Source organism: Colius striatus, chromosome 9, assembly GCF_028858725.1.
Source record: "Colius striatus isolate bColStr4 chromosome 9, bColStr4.1.hap1, whole genome shotgun sequence".
NCBI lineage: Eukaryota > Metazoa > Chordata > Aves > Coliiformes > Coliidae > Colius > Colius striatus.
Genome location: NC_084767.1, coordinates 11,602,257 through 11,626,893, shown reverse-complemented (window position 1 = coordinate 11,626,893; position 24,637 = coordinate 11,602,257). Strand labels below are relative to the sequence as shown.

The 24,637-nt window shown below is 61.6% G+C and overlaps 4 protein-coding genes across 4 annotated transcripts; 3 read left to right on the top strand and 1 right to left on the bottom strand.

Moving 5' to 3' along the window:
• Nucleotides 1-499: 499 nt before the first annotated feature.
• PROB1 (proline rich basic protein 1) lies at nucleotides 500-4,810 on the top strand. The gene is made up of 3 exons (XM_062002763.1): nucleotides 500-767; nucleotides 810-3,269; nucleotides 3,309-4,810. The coding sequence occupies exons 1-3, from the start codon at nucleotides 500-502 to the stop codon at nucleotides 4,808-4,810; spliced, it is 4,230 nt and encodes a 1,409-aa protein (XP_061858747.1).
• Nucleotides 4,811-6,078: 1,268 nt separating this feature from the next.
• Nucleotides 6,079-7,625, top strand: MZB1 (marginal zone B and B1 cell specific protein). The gene is made up of 4 exons (XM_062002796.1): nucleotides 6,079-6,412; nucleotides 6,593-6,699; nucleotides 6,774-6,878; nucleotides 7,203-7,625. The coding sequence occupies exons 1-4, from the start codon at nucleotides 6,221-6,223 to the stop codon at nucleotides 7,378-7,380; spliced, it is 582 nt and encodes a 193-aa protein (XP_061858780.1). The 5' UTR covers nucleotides 6,079-6,220; the 3' UTR covers nucleotides 7,381-7,625.
• A 634-nt stretch (nucleotides 7,626-8,259) lies between these two features.
• SLC23A1 (solute carrier family 23 member 1) lies at nucleotides 8,260-12,183 on the top strand. The gene is made up of 14 exons (XM_062002536.1): nucleotides 8,260-8,282; nucleotides 8,447-8,548; nucleotides 8,661-8,818; nucleotides 8,900-8,988; nucleotides 9,099-9,166; nucleotides 9,246-9,427; nucleotides 9,521-9,641; nucleotides 9,737-9,893; nucleotides 10,042-10,189; nucleotides 10,287-10,392; nucleotides 10,472-10,601; nucleotides 10,762-10,905; nucleotides 11,025-11,120; nucleotides 11,915-12,183. Exons 2-14 carry the CDS (start codon nucleotides 8,489-8,491, stop codon nucleotides 12,175-12,177), a joined length of 1,722 nt encoding a protein of 573 aa, XP_061858520.1. The 5' UTR covers nucleotides 8,260-8,282; nucleotides 8,447-8,488; the 3' UTR covers nucleotides 12,178-12,183.
• Nucleotides 12,184-14,961: 2,778 nt separating this feature from the next.
• PAIP2 (poly(A) binding protein interacting protein 2) lies at nucleotides 14,962-22,608 on the bottom strand. Its single transcript, XM_062002929.1, has 4 exons — nucleotides 22,464-22,608; nucleotides 18,364-18,521; nucleotides 16,216-16,395; nucleotides 14,962-15,204 (listed from the first exon to the last, which is right to left on the bottom strand). The coding sequence occupies exons 2-4, from the start codon at nucleotides 18,499-18,501 to the stop codon at nucleotides 15,139-15,141; spliced, it is 384 nt and encodes a 127-aa protein (XP_061858913.1). The 5' UTR covers nucleotides 18,502-18,521; nucleotides 22,464-22,608; the 3' UTR covers nucleotides 14,962-15,138.
• Nucleotides 22,609-24,637: the final 2,029 nt, after the last annotated feature.

The following is a 24,637-nucleotide window of genomic DNA, read 5'->3' as shown; positions in this document are numbered from 1 at the left end:
AGTAGCCATCCATGGTTGGACTCTTGTGAGCCCCTGAGGTGCCTGGTTTGATTTCAAGCCTTGAGCTTGCTCCTGGCCGCTTGTGGTTTGTTCTTGGGGCAGGGTGGCTTTGAGGGGAGCCCCTTGGATGGGGACAGGCTGTCCCTGCAGCAAGGCAGGCAGAGGTGGGGGAAAGGAACTGTGCAGCAGCCCGGGGGGGGGGCACATCCAGGCACCTGGTGTGCGGGTTTGGGGAGCAGCGTCACGGGGTGAGGGGCGGGGGACGGAGCCCATAGCCCCCCAGCAGACCCCCGAGGCCGGGGGCGGCAGCGGCATCCCTGCAATGCGCTTGGCATCGCCTCCCCGGGCTGGCGCTCGCTGGCGTCCATGTGATCCAGGGGCTGCTCCGTCCCGCCGCCGGGTCCAGCCGCCGGCACGGCCAGCAAGCCAGAAGGTCGAGCTGCCGTCCCCGGCAAACAGTCCCCGGCTCCCAGGAGGGTCCCCCCGGGCCGTTCCCGCCATGATCCCCCGCGGGAAGAGGGACCCCGTGCCGCTGTCCCGCGCCGAGCCGCCCGACGGCCAGGGCCCCCGCGGCGGCCGGAGGACCACGTCGGAGGAGGACGAGGAGGAGGGGGAAGAGGGCCACCTCCTCGGCCTCCCCCGCGACGACCTCGCCAAGAGCATGTCGGGCTCCTCCGTCTCCTCCTACCACTCGGCCCTGTGCTCCGAGGGGACCGAGACCTTCAAGGACTGCCTGGAATTCCTGGACGAGGAGGGGACCCCCCCCCGTGCCTCGGGGGCTGCGGCGGGGCGCTGGGCTGCGGCGGGAGCCCCCGGCTCTGTGCCCCCGGCGCCCGGGCCCCGCGCCCGCCCGAAGCAGCCCCAGCTGTCCGCCGCGGCTAAGAATAGCCAGGGCCAGCCCGGCAGGATGGGCGCCGTCGGCGGGGAGCGGCAGCTCGGCGGCGCGGCCGCGGCCCGGCAGCCCGGGGGGATGCTCGGCGCGGCTCCCAGCGACTCGGACGAGGCGGACGGGGAGGTGCGGGCGCTGACCGCCAGGGCTTTCCGCAGCCTCTCGGGTCTCCCCGGCGCCCGCCTCGACATGTGCAGCTCGCACACCTCCTCCAGCCTTTCCAACTCGCAGTCGGAGGACGGCGGGCGGCCGCGGCGGCGGCCGGGGGGCGGCGGCGGCGAGCCCCGGGGCGCGGGGACGGCTCTGCACGGCAGGGTGGGCTGGCCCTTCCCCGCCGGCGCGGACGGGGAGCTGCTGGGCTTGCTGGGGAAGGAGCAGTTCGAGTGCGTGGACGTGGAGCTGGAGAGCGGGGAGGCCAGGAAGGGCCACTGCAAGAAGAGAACCGTCCCCAAGCGCCAGATCCTGCTGAAGAGGAAGGAGAGGAAGGAGATGGGTTTCGGCCCCTGGGGAGACGGCCCGGCTACCCAGCCCCTGCCCCCCGCCAGGAAGGAGCCCCCCAGCAAGGGCAGGGCCCTGGGCGAGGACTTCAGGCTCAATTACAAGCAGTTCATGAAGACAGCCTCCCTGGATGCCGACGCCAGCAAGACCAGGGCGGCCTCCTGCCTGGTGAAAAACGTCCTCACCAAGAAAATGCAGTATGAGCAGCGGATCAAGATGGAGCAGAAGGGACTGCGGGGCAGCTCGACCTCCTCGGGGCCGTCCTCCGCCAGCACCGACCTGCTGGGGGACGGCCCCGAAGGCAAGTCCAGCTCGCTGTCGCGCTCCGACTGCAGCTTCTCGGCAGAGGACCTGCGGGGCGGCGGCGTGCCGGCGGCAGCGGTGGCCAGGGGCGATGCCGCCACCAGCCATCCCGCCAAGGGGGTGGTGCTGAGCGAGGCGACGAGGGAGAGCGTCTGCAAGCTGAAGAAGACCTTCAACGAACTCAACGAGAGGATGAAGTACCAGGAGGTGCTGGAAGGGCAGCGGCTGCCCCGCGCCACCGAGCAGCCGTCGGCAGAGAGGATCCAGTACCGCCGGGCACGTGCCTTGTTTGAAGCCCACTCCGGGGTAGGGAAGGTGCTGGACGTTGCCCCTAGATTTGAGAGGGTGCCGAAGCCATGGCCCAGCTTGAAGCAGCGAGCCATCCTCCCCAGCTACCCCAAACCCCTCCCCGGCGAGGCGGCTGGGCCGGCGCTCCCCGCCACGCTGCCGGCACGGCTCTTCACCTCTCGGGCGCAGGAGGTGAGGCTGGTGCCGCAGAGCCAGCCCGAGGAGAAGCCGCCGGCGATGCCCCGCGAGCCCCCGGCCCGGGAGGCGCCCCCAGCCATCCCCCCCAAGCCGCAGGAGAAGGGGAAGGGGCTCATCCCACAGCCCCGGGACGTGCGCAAACTGCTGAAGAGCAGCTACAGCCTCTGCTTCGGCACCGCCGGCACATCCCGCGGCACCGCGGCACCGGCAAGCAGCGGGGAGCCACCGCCGGCTGCCCCGCTCGTCATCCACTGCACCTCCGTGTGCCGCCAGGAGCCAGCGCCGGAGCCGGGGGCCGAGGGGGTGCCGGGAGCCACCAGCCAAGAGCCGGCACCGACATGTGCCGACGGCTCTGCCAAGCTCGCTGGGAGTCGGCCCTCGCCCACGCGGGGCTCCCCCGTGCACATCACCAAGGTCCAGGCCACGCGGAGGGCACCGGCTGTCGTGGAGGGGCTGCAGACGTCACCGCCACCGCGTCGGGAGCGCAGCGAGCTGAGGGTGCCACCGCGAGTGCCGGCGGCCGAGGGGGTGCCGCACGTGGAGACCCACCTGCATGTGCTGGTGGGCCGGCGGTCCCCGGCGGCGGGCGGGGAGGGGGCCGCGGCTCAGAGCGGCCCGGTGCTGCGGGCAGAGAAGACCGTCCTTCTGCCGCCGCCGCCAAGCCCTGCCGAGGGAAGGGACGGCCGTGGCAGCGGTGCCGGGGAGGACCCCGGAGCCGGCCCCGCAGCCCGCAGCAGCACCCGCCCGCAGCCGGAGCCACCGGGCGTTGAGCAGGGGCGGCAGCGGCCCGGCAGCCACACGGTGTCAGCCGGCACCGGCAGCAATGTGGGTGGCACGGATCCCACCGCCGTGGTTCCAGACAGGGAGGGCAGCAAAGGTCCCCCCATCTGGCTGCCGGAGCGGAGAGAGGGCTGGGAGCAGGTACCGAAGTGGCCAGCGGCCTCTGAGCCGTATCTGCCGGCTGCCCCGGCGGAGAACTACAACTACTTGGCTATTCCTGTGAAAGCTCCCAAATCCTCTCCAGTGCCAAAGCTGCCTTCAGTCCCCAGCCCAGCCAGCGCATCCTTTGGGACCCCCACGGTCCCCAACCCGTGTGGCACACCCTTTGGGACCCCGTCGGTCCCCAGCCCAGCCAGCGCATCCTTTGGGACCCCCACGGTCCCCAACCCGTGTGGCACACCCTTTGGGACCCCGTCGGTCCCCAGCCCAGCCAGCGCATCCTTTGGGACCCCCACGGTCCCCAACCCGTGTGGCACACCCTTTGGGACCCCGTCGGTCCCCAGCCCAGCCAGCACATCCTTTGGGACCCCCACGGTCCCCAACATGACCAACTCATCTTTTACCTATCCATCAGCCTCCAGTCTGGCCAGCACAGCCTTTGGGACTCCCTTGGTCTCCAACCCCACTAATAAGTCTTTTGGGACCCCCTTGATCCCCTACCTTGGCAGTGCATCCTTTGGGACTCCCTTGGTCCCTAGCTCAGCTAATACATCCTTTGGGACCCCTCAGGTCCCCAATCCATCCAATGCATCCTTTGGGACCCCCTTAGTCCCAGATAGATCCAGCTCATCCTTTGGAACCTCCCAGATCCCCAATTCATCCAGTGCATCTTTTGGAGCCCCCTTAGTCCCAAATCCATCCAGCTCATCCTTTGGAACCTCCCAGATCCCCAATTCATCCAGCTCATCCTTTGGAACCCCCCAGGTCCCCAATCCATCCAGCTCATCCTTTGGAACCCCCCAGGTCCCCAATCCATCCAGTGTGTCCTTCGGGACCCCTTCAGCCCCTAATCTGGCCAATCCATCACTCGGAGTCCCCTTGGTCCCCAACCCAGCCAACTCATCCTTTGGGTCCCCCATGGTCCCCAATCCAGTTCCCACTTCCCTTGGGCATGTGTCAGTCTCCAACGTCACCAGCTCATCCCCTCTGGTCCCCAGCCTGGCCCTGGGGAGTGGTGTGTGTCCCCTGCCCGGTGGGGAAGCACCCTGGAGCAAACCTGGCCCCGAGCACGCCGTGCCCCGAGCTGCTGAGGGTCCGGTGCCGCTGCCCCCAGCCCAGCCCCAGCCTCCTCCCGAGGACGCTGCCCAGGTGCCGAGGAGGACGGACGGTGCCGTGCCGGGCAGTAAGAGCGCAGCGAGCCCCACGGCGGGGCTGGCCCCCCACCCCCGGCCCCCCGCTCACCGGAGGATGCTCGTTGACCCCGACAGCGGGAAGTGCTACTACATGGAGCCACCGCGGCAGCCGCAGCTGAAGACACTGTACGACCCCGAGACCGGGCAGTACCTGGAGGTGCTCATCCCGCCGGTGGCATCTCACACCGGGCTCTACCAGGCTCCTTTCAACCCCCTGCTGTATGCCCCCCCCTACGTGCCCTACGGCAGCTTCCCGGGGCTCCCGGCACCGCCGCCGCCTGCCGCCCCCTCGCCGGTGGCCCCTGACCCACCGGCTGCCGAGAACCCCGGCTTCTCCGGGGCCTTCAGCTCGGCTCCCAAGGCTGAGGGGCTGCCCGCTGCCGGGCCTCCGGACTGTGGCTACCTGGAGAGCCCCTACTACATCCCCACGGGGATGCGGGCCAGCCCCGGGCCCAGCCAGCCCCCCGCCAGCCCCGAGGATGGACCCCTGCCCCACATGTGACCTGATGGAGGGCTGCAGTGGGCTGGGGGTCAGGCTCTGCTCCCCAGGAATGAATGACAGGACAAGAGGAAAATTGGCCAGGTTGTTTAGGTTGGAGATGAGGAAGAGCTTTTTCCCTGAGAGGGGTGTGAGCCCCTGTGCCAGGCTGCCCAGGGAGCTGGGGGAGTGCCCAGCCCTGGAGGGATCCCAAAGCCCTGGGGCTGAGGTGCTGAGGGCCAGGGGTTAGTGCTGGGCTGGGCATGGTGAGGGGAGGGTTGGACTCCAGCACCTTCAAGGGCTTTAACAACCCAAATGGTTGATGCTATGATTGTATGGTTCTCCATGATTCTGTAGCCAGTTCTCAGGCAGGGACAGACCCCTGTGGCATATCCCTTCCTGAGTGGCTGGGCTTTAACCCCCAAAGTCGGCATCACCCTGCCATGGCACAGTCCTCTGCCCATGGCTGAGCTGGAACAGCACCGAGGGGTGACAGGAACTGGTTGGAACTCACCAGCTCCTCATGGTAACGAGCAGGAAAAGGGTATTTTCCAATGTGAGCACCTGGCAGCTCTGAGGAGGCTCCCAGCTGGCAAAGGGACCAGATGCATGGCACCCAATGTTCCCCTCGATTGCTGGTCCCATCCTGAGGGCCACCCAGGCTGGTGGGCACAGGGGACGATGGCCTGGCCACCCGCAGCCCCACCAGCCTCAGCTGCAGCACAGACTCCCTAAAACAGTAATAAAAACGTTGAGACTGCATTAAAAGCTGCGTATCCATCCTGTGGTGGTGTGAAGGGGGAGTGTGAGGGGCTTCCCTCAGCCCTTTTGGGACAGCTGAGGCATTTGGAACCTGCAGCCTCTCCTTCTGTCCTGGAGACTCCATTGGATGAATCACAGTCCCTGGGAGCAGGAGGGGGCTCTGCAGTCATCAGTGAGCCCTGAGACTCATCCCTGAATCCCAAACCCCAACCTCTGAACCCCAGACCCCATGCCTGGACCCCAAACCTCATCCCTGAACCCCAAATGCCAGCTTTTGAACTCCAGACGGCATGCCTGGACGCCAAACCTCATCCCGGAACCCCAAACTCCAGTCCTGCACCCCAGACCCCATCCCTGAACCCTAAACCCCATCCCTGCATCCCAAATCTCAGCCCCAAGCCCTTAGCCCTGCCCCCTCAACCCCCCACCCCATCTCCAGGCACCTCGGGGAGGATTTGGCTGGAGGAGGAGGGGTCAGGCGTTGAGGGACCGAGTCACACCACAAACGTCCCGGGGAGGGAGCCCTCGGTCGGGGACACCCCCGCACACCAGCCCCGTCCCGCGGGGCCCGCAGCCGGATGCAGGTGTCAGCTGCGCCTCGGTGCCGTTCGCTCGCCCGCCCGGGGGGGTTATAGCCAGCGCTCGCCTTCCCCCCGGCGCTTTGGGCTCGGGATGCGGCCGGTGCTGGCGGCGTGGCTGAGCCTCAGCCTGCTGGCGGGGACGGCGGCGCAGGGTTCGTGCGGGGATCCTCCCGCAGCCGCGTCCCGCTCCATCCCCGCGCCGCAGCTCAGCCCCGAGGAGCGGCTCTCGCCCCACATGCCCGAGGCCCTGCGCTGCGACGCCTGCCACGCCATCGCCTTCCAGGTGCGACTCGGGGACACGCCAGCCCTGAATCCTCGCGGGGATGCTCCGGGCTGGGGACGTGCTGACGGTGATGGCTGCTCCCCGGAAAAGCCGTCTTGCTGGGCCCCCCCGCCCCGTGCTGCATCTGTAGGGCTGTGGAGCCCGTCGGACTAACCCACTTCTGCCCTTTTTTCGCCCCAGATTGAGGAGCAGCTGAGCAGGGCGGAGGGGAAGGTAGGCAGGAAGGCGCTGAGCGAGTCCGACTACATGGAGGTGCTGGAGAGGAGCTGCTCGCAGGGCTGGGAGAGGTGAGAGGGGGGTCCCTAAGGATGAGGCTGTCCCTAGGGACCGGCTTTTTCCCAACCCCCTCCCTTCCCCACAGCTACGGGGTGCAGGAGCTGGACGGGCAGAAGCGGCTGGCGGGGCCGGGGCTGCCCACACAGGAGCCCATGAGCGTGATGGTGATGGGGGGGCCGTGGCCGGGCAGGTGAGTCGGGGCAGGGGGATCCGGTGGTCAGGGGGAGTGCCGGCGGTGCGGGGGGGAGACAGCGATGGGGGGGATGTCGGCGATGCGGGAAGCCGGCGTTGCGGGGGATGCCGGCGCTGCGGGGGATGCCGGGGGTGGGGGGGGGTGCCGGGGATGCGGGGGGGGTGCAGGTGATGCGGGGGGTGCCGGCGCTGCGGGGGGTGCCGGGGATGGGGGGGGGGTGCAGGTGATGCGGGGGGTGCCGACGATGCAGGGGGAGCCGGCGATGCGGAGGGGTGCCGGCGGCGAGGGGATGCAGCGTCAGCCGCTCCCGGCTCCTCGCAGGCTCTCCAAGATGTGCCACAGCTACGTGGGCGAGCGGGGAGAGGCGCAGATCTACGGGGCGCACCGTCGGGGCCCGGCGGCCGTGCGGGAGCTGCTGTGCCACGGGGACAAGGGAGCTTGTGCCGGCGGCAAGGCCGGGGGGGCTGCCCCCCGCAAGGCGCTGCAGAACGAGCTGTAGCCCCGCTTTGCTGTTAATGCTTAAATGCCTCGCCGACCTTCGGAGCCGACTTCGTCCCCGGCGGGAGCCGCGGCGGCCCCGGGAGGTGGGAACTGTCCCGCTGTCGCCCGTCACCGCCCCCCGACGGTGCCAACAGCCGCCGGACCCCGCGAGCGCGGGCAGCACTTTGTAACCCCTCGGCTCTAATGTTTCACTGCTGGGCGGTGGGTGTCAGCCCTAATTAAAGGAGTTAATAGCTGACCTGACCCGAGCAGCCCTCCCTGGTTTCACAACCGGCAGCCAATGGCCTCCCGCGGGCCCGCCAGCATCACACCGTGGCCCAACCGGGACTAAAGTCCTTCCCGCGGCCATAAAACCCGGCAGCGACATCGCTGCGGGGACAAGACCATGGAGCCCTGCTCGAGACACCTGGCTCAGCCCCAGGTGAACGCAGTCTGGGGCTGCGGGGTGGGAGCAGGGGAGCTGCCCCCAGTGAGGGGTGCCTTGGGTCTGGCAGGGGATGGGGTGAGTGTGGGGGCCTGGGGGACCAGGGAGTCCAGCACCTGCAGCTGGGACCGGCTGTGCCATCCTTCCCAGCGCTCACAGGGTGGTCCAGGCACCCCAGGGCTGGTAGGGTCCCTCCTCTCCCCCTCCTCTGGGGACAAACCATCGCACAGGGTTGGATTTGGAGCCCAGATCCCTCTCGGGGGTCAGAGGTGGTGCTGGGTAGAGCTGGCCAGCTGCAGGTGCTGAGCAATGGCCCAGTGGCCGTCACGGCCCCAGGCAGAGCCCAGCCCTGTTCCTATGGGACACCTGGGAAAACACTGACCCGGCTCCTGCCTCACCCTCGCTGCCAGAACGGGAACGTGGCTCCCAACAGCCCCCCCTGGCCTCACGGGAAGGAGCTGCCTGCAGCGGGCAGGGTGAGTACTGGGGGATCCCTGGGCACCCACCCCGAATCCTCTGCAACACAGATGGAGACTTGGCAGTCGGGACCATCCCCAGCCCTGAGGGCGCAGGAGGTTCCATGGGGCAGCCTGTGCTGCCAGTGGGTGAGCCGGGGCTAAGCTGTGCCTCCTCACACCAGGACCCCGGGGCAGGCACCAGGCCCCCCAGGCTGGAGGTGGACATGCTCTACAAGATCGAGGACACGCCCCCCTGGTACCTCTGCATCCTGCTCGGCTTCCAGGTATGGCCTGGAAGGGGATAACCCCCTGGGCACAGCCCAAGCTCTTGTTCCCTGGATCATGGGGCAGCCCACAGCACCTCAACCCCACTGAGCCCCCCCCTCGCCCCCCCAGCACTACCTGACCTGTTTCAGCGGCACCATCGCCGTCCCCTTCCTGCTGGCTGAGAGCATGTGCGTGGGCAAGGACCAGCTCACCGTCAGCTACCTCATCGGCACCATCTTCACCTGCGTGGGCGTCACCACCCTCATCCAGACCACCGTGGGCATCAGGTAGAGCCGCGGCCCCGGCGGGATCCCCCCTGCCCACCCCCCGGCCGCGGGCGCAGGCGTCCCCTCTCGTCCCCCTCCCAGGCTGCCCCTCTTCCAGGCGAGCGCCTTGGCTTTCCTCGTCCCTGCCAAGTCCATCCTGGCCCTGGAGAAGTGGCAATGCCCACCCGAAGGTGAGGGCAGAAGGACTGTGTGTGTGTGTGTGTGTGTGTGTGTGTGCAGCAGGGGGGATCCAGCCGCTCCTCCACCCCAGGCACCAACTCACCCCTCTCTCCATCCCCAGACCAGATCTACGGCAACTGGACGCTGCCGCTCAACACGTCCCACATCTGGCAGCCCCGCATGCGAGAGGTACGGCCGGCGGCACCCCGCGGCCCCCCGGGATCCCTGGCGGGCTGCTGACCCCCCCTCCCTCCTGTCTGTGCCGCAGATCCAGGGGGCCATCGTGGTGTCCAGCCTGGTGGAGGTGGCCATCGGGCTGCTGGGGCTCCCCGGGGCTCTGCTCAGCTACATCGGGCCGCTGACCGTCACCCCCACCATCTCCCTCATCGGCCTCTCCGTCTTCCAGGCGGCCGGCGAGCGGGCCGGCTCCCACTGGGGCATCGCCATGCTGTAGGGCACGGGGAGGGGACAGGGAGTCCCCCATGGTGCCAGGAGGATGGCAGGGGCACGAGGGACCTCGTCTTTCTCTCTCCCCCTCCCCAGGACCATCTTCCTGATCGTGCTGTTCGCCCAGTACCTGCGGCACGTGGCCGTGTGCCTGCCCAGCTACCGGCGGCGCCACGGCTTCGTCCTCATCCGCGTCCAGATCTTCAAGATGTTCCCGGTAGGGACCAGAGGAGAGCTGCTGGCTGCTGGGGTGTCCCTGAAGCCCTTCCCCTCTCTCCACGTGTGGCTCTACGTCCCGCTCTCTGCCCGCAGATCATGCTGGCCATCATGGTGGTGTGGCTGGTCTGCTACGTGCTGACGCTCACCGGCAGCTTCCCCAGCGAGCCCGAGGCGCACGGCTACAAGGCCAGGACGGATGCCCGGGGGGAGATCCTGTCCGTGGCACCCTGGTTTCGGATTCCCTACCCCTGTGAGTGTCAGGTAGCCCCACAGAGCGCAGCTCCCCACCCCATACCCCCCTCCCTCTGCGGGGGATGCAGGGTCCGGGGGATGCTGTGCCAGGGAGGGTCCCAAAGCAGCTCTGGAGAGCACAGGGAGAACAACACCTCGCTCTGCAGGTCAGTGGGGTCTGCCCACAGTGACCTCAGCAGCCATGCTGGGCATGTTCAGTGCCACGCTGGCAGGCATCATCGAGTCCATCGGGGATTACTACTCCTGCGCCCGGCTGGCGGGAGCCCCCCCTCCCCCTGTGCACGCCATTAACAGGTACGGCCCAGTACCCTCGCCAGGCACCCCTGGGGACCGGGCAGGGATGCTACAGGAGGGCAGTGGTGAGGAACGGCCCGGTCTCTTTGCTCCCCAGGGGCATTTTCACCGAAGGCATCTCCTGCATCATCGCGGGGCTGATGGGAACAGGCAACGGCTCCACCTCCTCCAGCCCCAACATCGGCGTCCTGGGCATCACCAAGGTAGCGGGGCTGGGGAGGGGCCCCGGGGCTGGGGAGGGGGACAGGGGCTCTGTCACCTACAGCCCGCCTCTCCCTGCAGGTGGGGAGCAGGAGGGTGATCCAGTACGGGGCCGGCATCATGCTGGTGCTGGGCACCGTCGGGAAGTTCACCGCGCTCTTCGCCTCGCTGCCCGACCCCGTCCTCGGCGGCATGTTCTGCACCTTATTCGGTAACTCGCCACAGCCACCCCTCGGCGCTGCCGTGGGCAGAGCTTTGTGCTCTGGGGAGCCCCCGGGGCTGGGTTTCAGGTGATGCCCAGCTCCCAGCCAGCAGTGGCAGTGTGGGCATCTCCGTCCCGTGCCACAGCCGTCGTCTCCGCTCCCTGCCAGGCACGATCACGGCCGTGGGCCTCTCCAACCTGCAGTTCGTGGACATGAACTCCTCCCGCAACCTCTTCGTGTTGGGCTTTTCCATGTTCTTCGGGCTGACGCTGCCCAACTACCTGGATGCCAACCCCAAGGCCATTAACACAGGTAACCCGCCTGCCCCGGCTTTGGGGTGTCTGGGGAGGGAGGAGGGCAGACCCCGCGGGTACTCGTGGGCGGTTCGGCTCCTGGCAGCACAGCCCAGCCCCGTCCCTGCGCCCTCACAGGTGTCCCCGAGCTGGACCAGATCCTCATGGTGCTGCTGACCACGGAGATGTTCGTTGGGGGGACCCTTGCCTTCATCCTGGACAACACCATCCCAGGTAACTAAAGCACACAGAGCCCCAGGGCAGTGGTGGGAGGAAGAAACAGGGGGGTGGAGGCTGATTCCTTGTGGTATAGGGCTGCAGGAGGGACTGTGAGGGTGATGAGAAGGAGGAAGATGCAGGAGTGGAGGGTTAGAGGCTGGTTCCCTTTGGTTTAGGGCTGCAGGAGGGGCTGTGAGGGTGATGGGGTGAGGAAGATGCAGGAGTGGAGGGTTGAAGGCTGGTTCCCTTTGGTTTAGGGCTGCAGGAGGGGCTGTGAGGGTGATGAGAAGGAGGAAGAAGTGGGGGTCGAGGGTTGGAGGTTGGTTCCCTTTGGTTTAGAGCTGCAGGAGGGGCTGTGAGGATGATGAGAAGGAGGAAGATGCAGGAGTGGAGGGTTGGAGGCCGATTCCCTTTGGTTTAGAGCTGCAGGAGGGGCTGTGAGGGTGATGAGAAGGAGGAAGAAGCAGGGGTGGAGGGTTGGAGGCTGATTCCCTTTGGTTTAGGGCTGCAGGAGGGGCTGTGAGGGTGATGAGAAGGAGGAAGAAGCAGGCGTGGAGGGTTGGAGGCTGGTTCCCTTTGGTTTAGGGCTGCAGGAGGGGCTGTGAGGGTGATGAGAAGGAGGAAGAAGCAGGGGTGGAGGGTTGGAGGCTGGTTCCCTTTGGTTTAGGGCTGCAGGAGGGGCTGTGAGGGTGATGAGAAGGAGGAAGATGCAGGAGTGAAGGGTTGGAGGCTGATTCCCTTTGGTTTAGGGCTGCAGGAGGGGCTGTGAGGGTGCTGGGGTGAGGGCTGACGGGGGGTTGCTGCCGCAGGGACGCAGGAGGAGCGGGGGCTGGTGCAGTGGAAGGCCGGGGCACACTCGGACAGCGGGAGCAGCGCCAACCTCAGCAGCTACGACTTCCCGGTGGGGATGAGCGTGGTGAGGAGGAGCCGGTGGCTGCGGCACGTGCCCATCTGCCCCGTGTTCACGGGCTTTAGGGCCCCGTGTTCACGGGCAAAGGGCAGCAGCGGGGAGGCCACGGCCACGGCCACGGGGGACGCCGCAGACGGGCTCACTGTGTGCACCAAGGTCTGAGGCAGGGCAGGGAGAAGCCGAGCCGGGCTCCCGCGGGTGCTGTCGGGGTTCGGTAGCACCCGCCAAACCCAAAGCCAAGGTTCCTGGTTGCTCATCTCAAACACAGCGCTGGGGAAACTCCAAAGTTGCCTTTCAGGGACATCCCGAGCTCCGGGGCTTCTGGCCTGGGGATGTCGTTGTTCCACCACAAGCTGCAGCTGGTTGGGACCCGTTGAGCAGTCCTGAGGCTCACTAGCCCCTTGCTGAAGCTCGTTAGCCGCGGCTGGAGCCAGCCAGAGCCGCAGGGCTCGGGGCTGTGCTTGGGCCAGGCTGGGTGGCAGCCGCAGCGGGCTGTGTGCGGGCAGCAGCAGCCGCAGCAGCGTCCAGGTGCCTGCTTTGAGATCAGACACCACAAACAATGAAATAAAAAAGCAAATCAAGCCCACCTGCCCTCCTGTCCCTGCTGCATCCTGCACCAGTCCCTCAGCCCTCTGTGCTGAACGAGCCTCGGCAGCTTTCCACCAAACCCCACCAAGGGATGCCCATCCCATGGCTCTGCCGCTCTGCTTGCGGGGTCACCCGGGCTCTGAGCCCCTCTCCTGCTGCTGCCCCACGTCTGTCACTCAGCAGGATGTCACATGGGGAGTCCAACACTCCGTCGGTTGCTTGTGTCCCCTCCCAGCTCCTTGCCCACCTCCCTGGCCCCAGGGCTGGGGCTGCAGCAAGGCCAAAGCTGTGCAGGCAGCACAGGGCTGTGTGAGCAGCTCTGGTTTAGTCACAAACTCCAAGGGCAGCAGGACAGCGGGAGCAGTGGGGAACAGCAGCTGCTTAGAATCACTTAATCACTTGTGTTGTTAAAGCCCCTGAAGCTGCTGCAGTCCCAGCCCTGCCCTCACCATGCCCAGCCCAGCACTACCCCATGGCCCTCAGCACCTCAGCCCCACAGTTTTGGGATCCCTCCAGGGCTGGGCACTCCCCCAGCTCCCTGGGCAGCCTGGCACAGGGGCTGACACCCCTCTCAGGGAAACAGTTCTGCCTCAGCTCCAACCTCAACCTCCCCATGGGGCAACTTGAGCCCCTTTCCTCTTGTCCCACCACACTTTGGAGAAGTGACCGGCCCTCACCTTGCCACAACCTGCCAAGGAACCGTAGAGTGCTCATGTCTCCCCTCAGCCTCTTCCTTCCTAGCAGAGACCTCTACAATAACAGTCCTGTTGTCATGTTGTTGGCTGGGATACAGCAGGGAGGAAAACAAGGCAAAGCAAGGGTGGAGAGGGCATCAGGGCGCTGCTCTTTATCAGGTGTGTTCCCAGCAGCGCCACACCATGACCCATCATCACCCCAGGAGGCAGCTCAGCAACAGCAACCTCTGCTGACCACACAGCGCTGGGGTGATGCTGCAGAGCAACACCTGTGTGAAGGTCCTGTCTGCCATCTCCTGCCCTGCAGCACATCACAGAATCACAGCACCCCAGAGTGGTGTGCAAGGCCCTGCAGAGCTGCTCCAGCCCCTGCTCAAGCAGGCTCCCCTCGCTCAGGGGGCACAGGAACATGTCCAGGTGGGGTTGGAAACCCCCCCGAGAAGGAGCCTCCACACCCTCCCTGGGCTCATCTCCAAAGGGTTTTATCACAGCTTCAAAAAACCCCCAGGAGACATGAAGAAGCCTCCACCACAGCCCCTGGCTGGCAGGAAATCGGGGGTTATAAGCTGAAGAGGACAAAAAACACCCCCAGGAAAGCACATAAAGCAGGAGGAAAGCCAAGCAGGGTCAGGATCCAAGCTGCGGGGAAGCGTTCAGAGCGGTTGGAAAGGGCCCCGGGAGGCAGCAGGTCCAGCAGCTGCTGCCCCCCGCAGCACAGGCACGACACAGCACCCACCAGGATTCAGTTCCACTAGGATTTATTATTTTTTTTTAAATATTTTTGAAAAAATATACTTTTTGTACAATATTTTCAACTGAAACACTATTCACACTGAACACGGATGGCAGCTCAACCTACCCCAGCATCGAGTTTAAGAAGCCAAAACTGTTCTAGCTTTATTAAAAGAAGAAACCAAACCAAAAACCGACCCAAATCCTCCCCCCTCCCCCCCAACAGAAAAACATCACCCCCCCCCCCCCCAAAAAAAACCCCACCCAAACCAAAAGAAGTTGTGCTGTAGACTATGGTGTAGTGATGATTAAACGAAGTGAGGGAAAAGCACCACTCAAATCACTCCTGCTGGGCTCGGGTTAAATCCAGCTCTGATCAAGTGAAGTGAGATGGGCAGGGTTCAGGCTCATGGATGTGTGAAACTCACACCTCCTGGAACCACTATCACACACCGAGGAGGTGGGGATTTCTTCTCTCCTTCCTCCTGACCACCCAGGGAGGTGTGTGTGTGTGTGTGGGGGGGGTTTGTTTAGCTGAGATCTACTCTGTGTGGGTCTGTCCCATTTCTCCCGCTGCTCAGAAGGAGCAGGAAGCTTTGTAAAGAGGGAGTGGGGGGGAAATAACCCCCAAAAATCAGCATTACAATCCTGGCATTTGAAAGGAAGGAGATAATTTGCATAACAACCAGATACCCTCGCAGTGGTTGGGAGGTTAAGGCATGATCAGGTGCAGGCAGCACCAGTTAACACATCTTTAGTTAAAAACAACAGGCCATCCTCAGCAAATCCTGGTTAAAAAAACAACGACAGAGCCTGCAGAAAGGTTGAATCGAGGTGGTTCTTTGTCTCAACTTGACTGGTGCTTCTTACCTCACTGCCTCCTTCTGGGAGAGCCAGGGCCCAATTGTGTTTCCATTAAACTTTTGACAGGTTTGTACTTAATAACAGTCTCAGCACTTTTTATTGAGCATGCAAGACTAACAAAACTTTGGCAATGCATAAGTGTAACACAGTGACAAGAAGAGAGAGCTTTTACAATTAAATCTTCTAATACTGGCTTCACAGTGTGGAAATTGTGCTACATCCACCAAGAGACCGCCCAGTCTACTCAAATATTTAAGTACTTCACCCCAGGGACAAACTCCTTTGCGTTTGGATTCAGATTACTCTTGACCTGAGGGAGGGAAAAACAAAACAGAAAGCCCGGTTGAATCGTTATTTCCTCCTCTTTCTGAATGGTTCATGGACGGTAAAAAACATCGGGCACGTGCCCAAGGGCTCTGCAAGCACCAGGCAAGCCCACTCCTCTGCACCCAAATCACCCACCCTTCCTTGGCACCCCTGGGTGTTTGGGTCAGGTGAGGGCTTGAGAGGGCACCAGGCAGTCCCAGGCACACATCAAATGCAGCAGCTCTGTTGGAGGCTGGAAGAGCTTTCTCTCAGGTGGAGCTGTTCAAACCTGCCAGGAGGTTTCAGGTCTCCCTCATTTAGGCAAGAGGAGACTTGTCCCAGGAACACAAGCCACTTGTGGGAACTGTAACGTGTGAGTGCTGCACTGTTACACTTCTCTGTCCTCCCCCCTTGGCAAGCTGCTGCTCTGCTGTGTCCTGCAGTTCCAGTGCCCCCAAAATGAACACTTTACCACAAAGAAATGGAGGATTAGGCTAGAAGTGCTTGAGCCTGGAAGAGGAGGGGTTTGCATCTGAGTTTCACAGCAGCTGTGTGACACAGGGGAGTGTGTTTGTACTCTGGATCAGTAACTTTGTGCTTTGTTAGTGAAAACACGTGCACACACTGCCCTTTCCTGGCTCTGCACTGAAGGCACACAGCAAGAGAGAGGGAAGTATCAGTTTAGCTGCTGTCCCCTCCCTTCAGGTTTCCCTGCTGTGCTTCACAGGATGCTGGGCAGACCTGAGGAGGCAGCTCGTGCCCAGCCCACACACAGGCACTGACAGACACCGAGTTAAACTTTGGCACCACGTGGTTACAAGGCCCTGAAGAGGTCACATCCCCCGAGGAAACATCCCTGGACCCAACTGTCCCACATCTCCCTCCCCCACAGCCCAGCCCAGCTCAGGAGCCTCTGGCCTGGGGGTGCAGGGGCTTCCCCTTGCCATTACCAGCAACAAAAGGAGCCTGGGGCAAAGGGAGGTGCCAAGAAAGATTGCTGAGAAACTGAATTTACCACCAGATCCTCCAGTGATGAGCTGTCACTGATAACAAGGTCATTGAACTGGTCCTGGATTTGATCCATTGTTTGTGGGAGGTCACGGGCTGGAATGAACCATTCGTGCTCCTCCTCTTCCTCCAGCATCTCCTGGAAACAGCGCTCGATGAACTCTTCCTCCCACAACTCCTCCTCGATCTACACAACGACAAGAAGCCCTTCATCAGCAAACACTGAGAGCAGGGGTCTTCACTCCAAGCTTTGTGGACCTGGCTGAGCTGCTTTTGGATGTGCTTTGTCCCAGGGCTGCTGTGGTTAAAGGAGAGTGGCAAGAGAAGCTCCCCAGCCCTGTCTCCCCTGCAGCTTGTTGTGAGCTCAAGGAGAAGGAAAACGTCAGTACCAAGTGAAAGTTCTGGTTGTACCAACTAGTCTGGACTGAAGTCACTGCAGGTATGAGGAAGGGAACCCATGACAAGACGTGCAGCCAGGGACACACTCCCTGCAAGGCTCCTTGGGGGAAAAGCAACCATCGCCTGTCCCTTGGCACGAGCAGCATCTCCTCAGCTGCACGTGATGCTTCACCCACTGTAGCTCTCCTGAGGAACTCCACAGGACCTTTGCAGCTGGGAAGACTCCTGACCTGCTGGTCTGCATGCAGGACAAACCAGCTGCTGCAGAGCTGACACACTGCAAAGCCTGAAGGAAGGTAAAGGAGCTCTGGAGGGAGCTTCCCGGTGGGAAGCAGGGGAACAGAAGCTGCTGTGAACATCTTGCCAGCGTGAAGGGAGTGGAAAAGTGATGTGGGACAGGTTTAAAAGTTCTCTGAAATCAAACATATACTTGATCCTGGAGTGGAATGTCACACATAGCACAAATACCAAACCAAGAGAGTTAATGCCAGAGCTCAGGATACCCCTAAAATCCAGCTTCCCTGGGCTCGAGGCAAACATCAGCTCACTTAGTGCCCTGGGGAACAGGGACTCGCTGCCATAAGCTGTGAACAACTGTCCAGACAATTCCCACCCTGCACAGAGCAGCAACCCAGCCCTGACCCACTGCAGAAAGGAGGAGGGTCGCTGGCTGCATCCCACACACAGGCAGGAGGCAGCCACACACCAGCCCTGTGGTTTTGGTTACATGGCTGCACACCTACAGCTGCCTCCAGGGGTAGCTCCAGAAGGATGAAACAGCATTCCATTCCCCCAGTGTCTGGAAACCAGCACTGCTTGCTTGTATTTCCCAAGCTGAACTCGCTCTGGTTGCACAGAGATGTGCCTGCAGCGGGAGGCGACCAGGCAGCCACAAGGTAACCTGCCTCAACCTGACCCTTCTCCCCTCCTGCTCCCACCTTTCCTCTTCTGCCAAAATGGAGCCTGTACCTGAAAAATTGTTTATTCAGGGCACAGTGCTCAGCTCCAAGAGCCACAGTCCCCAGGAGGGAAAACCCACTGATCAGGAAGTGACAGCCAGAGCATCCTGGCACAGGCACGCGAGAATCTACACTTTGGAAGCAATTTCAGATCAGCTTTGTGTCCTGCTGGCAGCACACAGAGCACAACAGGCGTCTCCTATTTCAGGAGCTCGGTGCTGGAGTGCAGAGAAAGCAGCTACCAGAGCACAAAGATCAAGTTTTGGTGAGGAAAGGGGCAGTGGAAAGAGGCAGACTGAGGTCCTGGCATCAACGGGAGGGAAAACTGCATCTGGGTGCAAGTGGGCAGATGAAGCCAAGGCTTCCTCCCAACCTGTTTGCTCAGGCCAGATGTAAGGCACAGAAGGAGACTGTCAGCCACCAGCCACGTGCTGCAGCTCCTCCCTGCTGAGGAGGCAGGTTCATGCCTGGGCAGAGCCCGTGCGGAGCCGCAGGTCCCACCTCCGCAGCCCTTCCAAAGCACCACACACACTCTGGCTACTACCTTCTGGTTTTTCCTCTCCCTTCCACAGGAGGAGGGAATTACTGGGTGCATTACAATGTGCTGCCCTTCTTGTATTTGTCACCAGGATTACAGACAGCAAGTCTTTCCTGCCAGAGATCCTAGCAAGCCTATCTAAAACCTCTCCTCTCAGAAGGATTCCTCAACTCATGCCCTGGTTGCTGAGCCACAGCACCTCTCCCTCCAGCTGGAAAACGGCAAAGCACATCACACTTAGAGAGGGGAAACAACTTGCCTGCCTGTTAAACTCCTCTTCGTTCTCCATCCACATGTACTCTGCGAAGGGGTTGTCATCTTCGTGAGAGTGACCGTTGATAATCACATCCTCGCTGATGATGCTGGGGCTGGTGCTGCTGCGACTGGGATCTTTCATGGCTGCGTCCCGCTCCAAGTCTGCAATTAACAAATGCTGTAATTGCAGAGGTGCAGCCTCCTGCAGCAGCTCAGCCCAGGGGAAGGCTGCAGGCAGGGCTGTGACTGAAGGGCACCACAGACGCCGTTCCCTCTGCAGGTGGATTTGAGGGGCAAATCGCCGTCCCACATGAGACCCCACGGAACCAGCAAACACTGAGCACCAGGCCAGGGGAAAAGGTGTGCCAGGCTTGCCAGAAGGGAAGTATTTCAGGGGAGGAACTTGGGTGTGACCTGCAGCCTCCCCAAGCTCAGTTAGGGGATGTGGTGGGAACCTTCTCTGCTGGGATGCCTCAAGGGTGAGGCAGAGGCTGCTGGGCATGGGCTCCTCACAGAGCCCTCCTGGCACTGCAGCTCTGGCAGCTGCTTCATCAGCACAAGCCCCCTGCCTGGGAAGCTCCAGGTGAGGACAGGACTGTAAGGGGCTGGGAGCCCATCTGTGCTTTCCTCTCATCCTGTGTGGAGAGAGCCCAACGCTTCCATGTGTCCAGGGACATGTGGCACGACTCGAGGAAGGAGGGTACACAGTTGGCAGCCTATCTGATCCCCTCAATGCCAACCAAAACCAGGGCAAAAGCTACATTTGGTCTGAATCCTTGCCAGAAGAATGGCATAGCAGCCTCTCTGCCAGGCTCGTGAACCTGAGTGGAGCTCGGAAGCCTGAGTTCAGAGTCCTCCGTCTGCTCACAGCCCAGCTTGGAACCGAGAACCTTATTTGCGTTGTCAAGTGGAGGAGACAGTGCTGCTGGCTTTCCTATGCCATGTCTAAGTCCAGACATCAATCCTGGAAGAGCTGAGCATTTTTATGTCCCAGCACTGGCAGTGTGGAATATTTTGACTGCAGACAAAGCATGAGAGGCAACGAGCTCAGAGAAAATAAACAAACCAAACTTCAACGTTCCTCCAGGGCTAAAAAGTCACAATGAGACTGCAGCAGAAAGGGAAAATGCTCCTGGTTTATTCTCAAATCTGTGTTTTGGCTCTCAGACTGGGCACCAAACCCCAGCTTATTTGGAGAAGAGGATATTAAAGCATCACCTCTGTTGCTCTGAGGGCACAAGGGCCTCTCCTGGAGCAGCTCACCTTTTCTCTTTGCACTTCAGCTGCTCTTGGGGAACTGATGCGAGTCTGGGTTCAAAATGCACTGGATGCAAAACCCAGACACATCCAAACCATCGAACAAGCAAAGCACAAAGCAAAAGGAACTTGCCTGGATTGCTCTGTTCAAGGTTTAGAACTCAAAGGCAAGCCCAAGTCCCTTCAGCTCCCTGGGAAGTACAACAAACGAGAGCAGAACCCGGGCGTTGTAGCAAGAGAAAGCAGGTTCTTTGTGATGTTCTCTCAAAACAAACTCACAGAAGGCTGCTGGCAGCCTGTGCCATACAACAGGAAAAGGCTTTGCCTCTAACACCAAGCTTCAAACCGCTTTGAGCAGCCTCAGCCGTTCCCAAGCTAACAAACAGGACGGACTGAAAGAAACACCTCAGAGTCCAAAAAGTCTTAATTTCTTCTTCTTTTTCTCCTGGCAAACGCTTTCACTTTTGCTGAAGTAAATCTCATTATTCATACTCCCCTGGGCTCTCTGCCCTCCAACAACTCACACACACAACTCTGCGTTGGCAGGGTGAGGTGCTCAGCCCAAATCCCAGGCAGCATCTGGACAAAGCCACCAGCACCCAGACACGTCCACAGAGGTAAAAGCAATAATTAAAACACCTCTACTTGTTTGTGTAAAAAGCCTGAAAGGTTCATTTGCTGAGCCAAAGACAAGCTTTCCCAGTTTCTTAAGTGTTCCTTGCAGAACATGAGCTGTTTGCTTTAGGAGGGAGGGAAGAGAAGTGCAGCCTTTTACATCTGGACTGAAATGACTTTTTCCATTCCTGCCCAGGACCAGGTGGGTCATCACCTTCCAAGAAAGGTTCAACCTCAAGATCTGAAGTTGATCTGGAGAAGCCTCAAGCCCACTCACGTTCTCCCAGAGGAAAACACGTCCCCACACACACACTGATGCTGCAGGAACAGTCATGGAGCCCCTGGCCAGACCCTTCCTCACGGCACTCCCTGAAACCTGATTTTCTGCAAGTTGCAATGAAGCACTTTGTACAAGGAGCTTTCTGTTTCACCATCTCAAGAGACAAACCAGTTGGGCTTTACTGGGCTCGTTTGTGAGGACAAGATTAGTCTCAGTGCAGTGGTATTAAGACATTTTAGCCACGAGCTACGGGGAAGTTCAGAAGAGAGCCAAACACCATCTCAGTCTTGCAGAAAGCCTCAACCTAACGAGGCTGCTGCAGAAAACAAGCCACAGTGACAGGCTACACTCCTGCTGTGAATAAAAATAACACATCTTCCATCTGGGAGTAGGTGGAAAGCAAGAGAATCTCACAGCTCCTTACACCAGAACAGGAAACACGGCACTGGTGGTGCTAAGGACAGACAACACAGAGAATTCTACCACAGGTTTGGATCTCCAGCCTTGAATTATTCCGGGATTTTGGTGGGGGTGATGCAGGAAGAACAGTGTAAGCACATAAGGAAAGGGAAGGGTGAAGGGAGGGGAAAGAAATAGGGTTTTACTCTCAGGAATGAAGTCAGAAGTTAAAAATCCTGTAACAACAGGACTTACAGTTGATTCAAAGTGTTTTCTGTGTGGAACTCGTTAGCCCAGGTCGGCTGAGTGTACCAGCTGCTCTGAATTCTGCTGTGTTTACAGCCACAAAGGAGCCCAACCACCATTAACACTCAAAGCCTAGTGACTGAAGGTTTTACACTTAACCCCCAGGCACTGAAGATCATCTCCCACCTACTTCAGAAGGCCCCTGCTCCTTTACCGTTGATTAAAAACAGCCCCAGAACGAGAGGAAAACAAATGCTCCAAGCCCCCATCAGCACCAGAGAACAGCAAGCAGCACATCGGGGTTTTTTTGTCGCAGCTGAAGTTTAAGCCAAGCTCGTTTATTGCAGCGGGGAGTACTTTGAACTCCTGCAGAAGATGGTGCTCTGTGTTTATTAACCAGCGATTAGGCCTGTGAGTCAGGAGTGCCGCCCCAGCTCCTCGTTATCTAATTAGATTAGCAAGTGGCGGTTATCAAGCCCAACTGATTCTCCCCTGCATAATAAACAGGATTCCTTCAGCAGGAATTCCCGTGGGATGCCAAGGCTATCGCAAAGAAACGCTTCCAAGCGCAGCTGCGCCGGGGTCTTTGCACGGGAGCAGCCGCCTCACACGGCGTGTCAGCGCCGGGGCTCAGCATAGCAGCGGCTGCGAGGAGCAGAGCCCTGGCAGCGGCTGAGCAGCTCGGCGGGGGCACGGTGTGCTCCCGGAGAAACCGTCCTGGGGGCGTGGGGGGGGCGGAGCGGGGTTTAAAGCAACAGCGAGCGCCGACGCCCGCGGAGCCGCTTCGCTTCTGCGCGAACCGGGCGGACCTGCCGGGCGGCGCAGCCCCGCCGATAGCATCGCGGGTTGGGACGCGGCCCGGGAGCGCTGCCCGTCCCGGGAAGGGGGGGCGGAACGGCCGCCTACCCGCCGGGCGATAAACACCCGCGGCCGCAGGCTCCCGGCGCGCCGGGCCCCACCCCCGCTGTCCCCCGCCCCGCCGGGCCCCGTCCCCGCCGCCCCCCGCCCGCTTTGTTGGGCCGAGGGGCCGCCCCCGCGGTGGGGGATCCGTCCCGGCAGGCCCCGCGCCGCCGGAGCTGCCGCCCCCCCCCTCACCCCCTCCCCGCGCCCAGGACCCGGATGGAGCCGCAGACAATGAAGCGGCGGCGCGGGGCGGGCCGGGGGAAGGGGGGCGGCGGAGAGGTGCCGCTGCGGCCCGGCGCCGCCTCAAGGGAGGGGGCGGCTCCTCCCGCTCCCGCTGCTTCGCTTCGCTTCCCTTGCCCTCCCCGCCCGCGGCGGCCCCGGCGCTGCGCGGCCCCGCGCCTCACCTGCGCGCACAGGGAAGCGCCGCGGGTGCGCGCTCGGGCTCCGAGCTGCTCCGGCTCCGAGCTGCTGCTCCGCCGCCGCCGCCTCGTCCCCGCCCGCCGGCCCCGCTCCGCTCCGCTCCCAGCGCCGCAGCCCGACGGACGTGAAATCACTTCCGGCCGCTGCGTGACCCCGCGCGCCCGGCCCCGCCCCCGGCCCCGGCCGCCGGGTACCGCGCTGGCGGGCGGCGCCGCGCGGCGTGCCGGGACCCGTAGTCCTGCCGGGCCTGGCGCCGCGCGGCACGCCGGGAGTGGTAGTCCCTCCGGGCTGCCATTTCGCGCGGCGCTGACCGCGCGGGGCCCGTCGGGAAACGTAGTCTCGCCCGCGCGGCGGCGGCCGCCATGTTGTGGCGCCGGCTGGAATGGCGGCGGGAGCGGCCCGCGCTGAGGGGCCGCGGGTGGGCACACGGGCCCCGGCACCCGCCCCAGGCCGCGGGTGGGCACGCACACAGACCCCCAGCGCCCGCCCGCGGGGAGCAGCCCCAGGCCTCGGGCACTGCGCGGCCGCGGAGAGACGCCCTCAGGGGGCGCCGGCTGGCTGAGGGAAACCTCCCAGCCGCGGGCTCACCCTCACTAACGTCCTGGTGTGAATAACACGCCTGCTCACGTAAAGCAGCTTTCATGCTACGCACGCTCGTTAAGGCCGTGTGTTAGGAAACGGCTCTTTGCTGGGACCAGCATTAGGTGCCTAGATTTCAACTCTTAGCATAGAATCATAGGGCTGGAAGGGCCCCACAGAGCTGCCCCAGCCCCTGCTCAAGCAGGTTCCCCTCGCTCAGGGGGCACAGGAACGTGTCCAGGCGGGGTTGTAAACCTCCTGAGAAGGAGCCTCCACACCCTCCCTGGGCAGCCTGGGCCAGGGCTCCCTCACCTCAGCACTGAAAGAGTTTTTCGTGGTGTTTAAGTGGAACTTGTTGTGTTCCAGCTTCCTTCCATCACCCCCAGGCCTCTGACCTTCACGGTCTCTTAAAAAGCAGAAACCAGACACTGACAGCTTTAAAAGCCCTCTGTCCACCCAAGTCATGGACAGACTCCATCCGAATTGATTCAGAGCCAAACCCACCTGCCCTCAACACCCACCTCAAGCTCACTGCCACAAAAAGCAGGACACTCGCCCCAACAGCACATTGGGAAATATCTGGCAGGAAAATGTGTGATACTCAGGACTGAGTTCTAGGGAAATGATTAATCTTGGCTAACCCTGACCTGCACGAGCGGTTAAAGAGTTACAGAAGAGAAGTGCTGAGGCTCCAGAGCAGGGAGTGAAGCTCACCTTGCTCAGCTGAGAGCTTGTGTTACACCACCTGTCAGGATGAGGAGGCTGCTCTGCTCTTATACTCATGTAGGCTGCCTTGGAAGCAGGAGAGGGGCTATCCCAATTTCATCAGCACTCCTCTGCTCAGCCCTTTTACTTCCTTCCTTCCTCCTAAATTTACAGAGGGATAACCAACTCCGAAGTATGGGATGTCTCAGCTTTTCCAGGGACATATTCTCCCTCATGTCAAGCTGTTTATACTGATTGTATTCCTTACCATCACAAATTTGTTTCTAGGGCTTAAAAACTTGCTAAATATCTACCTCCTGGACAAGTACAACCTTAAAACTAACCAAACCTCCTCTGCTCTTACTCCTCTCCAACTCTACTTTAATCACTCCAGCCTGTCAGAGCTCTCTCATCCATAATGAAGGCTTCTCTTTCTGCTTACTGCCCATGGCTGCACCTTGCACACAGAGCAAAGAGGAAACAGCCCTGAGGCTTTCTGAGTTGAAATTCAGGTATGAAAGCTGGCATCCAAATGGCAGAGGAGTGCAGATATACAATGATTTCCACAGAGGGAGCAGCCCGTGGCAAGCCCTCTCATCGGTCTGTCACCAAAGTGTGTTCCTGGCCTCTGTCCTGCTTATCCCAGTGCCACCTTTTCCTCAGAACAGTCTCCCCATTCTCTGTGTCTGTAAAGAGGTATTTAGCAGAAGCAGATTAGGTTTGACTTATTTTCTGCTGTATAAAAGCATCACATTGCACAGGTACAGGGTGCAGACACACAGAGCTGCTCTGGGTTTGCAACGTGGGTGCCCTGACCCCAGCAACCCAGAGCTGATGAGAGAGCAGGGGAGGTTTTGACTCTGAGGTTACTTCA

What these genes read in the sequence shown, in the direction of transcription:
- PROB1 (XM_062002763.1), top strand. Translation starts at nt 500, where the DNA reads ATGATCCCCCGCGGGAAGAGGGACCCCGTGCCGCTGTCCCGCGCCGAG. An exon ending in CGAGGAGGGGACCCCCCCCC is followed by an intron (nt 768 to 809) that starts GTGCCTCGGGGG and finishes CTGCGGCGGGAG; the next exon opens with CCCCCGGCTCTGTGCCCCCG. An exon ending in CCCCACGGTCCCCAACCCGT is followed by an intron (nt 3,270 to 3,308) that starts GTGGCACACCCT and finishes TCCCCAGCCCAG; the next exon opens with CCAGCGCATCCTTTGGGACC.
- MZB1 (XM_062002796.1), top strand. Translation starts at nt 6,221, where the DNA reads ATGCGGCCGGTGCTGGCGGCGTGGCTGAGCCTCAGCCTGCTGGCGGGG. An exon ending in TGCTCGCAGGGCTGGGAGAG is followed by an intron (nt 6,700 to 6,773) that starts GTGAGAGGGGGG and finishes CCTTCCCCACAG; the next exon opens with CTACGGGGTGCAGGAGCTGG. An exon ending in GGGGGGCCGTGGCCGGGCAG is followed by an intron (nt 6,879 to 7,202) that starts GTGAGTCGGGGC and finishes GGCTCCTCGCAG; the next exon opens with GCTCTCCAAGATGTGCCACA.
- SLC23A1 (XM_062002536.1), top strand. Translation starts at nt 8,489, where the DNA reads ATGCTCTACAAGATCGAGGACACGCCCCCCTGGTACCTCTGCATCCTG. An exon ending in GGCAGCCCCGCATGCGAGAG is followed by an intron (nt 9,167 to 9,245) that starts GTACGGCCGGCG and finishes TCTGTGCCGCAG; the next exon opens with ATCCAGGGGGCCATCGTGGT. An exon ending in CCCCAAGGCCATTAACACAG is followed by an intron (nt 10,906 to 11,024) that starts GTAACCCGCCTG and finishes GCGCCCTCACAG; the next exon opens with GTGTCCCCGAGCTGGACCAG.
- PAIP2 (XM_062002929.1), bottom strand. Translation starts at nt 18,501, where the DNA reads ATGAAAGATCCCAGTCGCAGCAGCACCAGCCCCAGCATCATCAGCGAG. An exon ending in AAGAGGAGTTTAACAGGCAG is followed by an intron (nt 16,396 to 18,363) that starts GCAAGTTGTTTC and finishes GTCGTTGTGTAG; the next exon opens with ATCGAGGAGGAGTTGTGGGA. An exon ending in CATCACTGGAGGATCTGGTG is followed by an intron (nt 15,205 to 16,215) that starts GTAAATTCAGTT and finishes TCCCTCCCTCAG; the next exon opens with GTCAAGAGTAATCTGAATCC.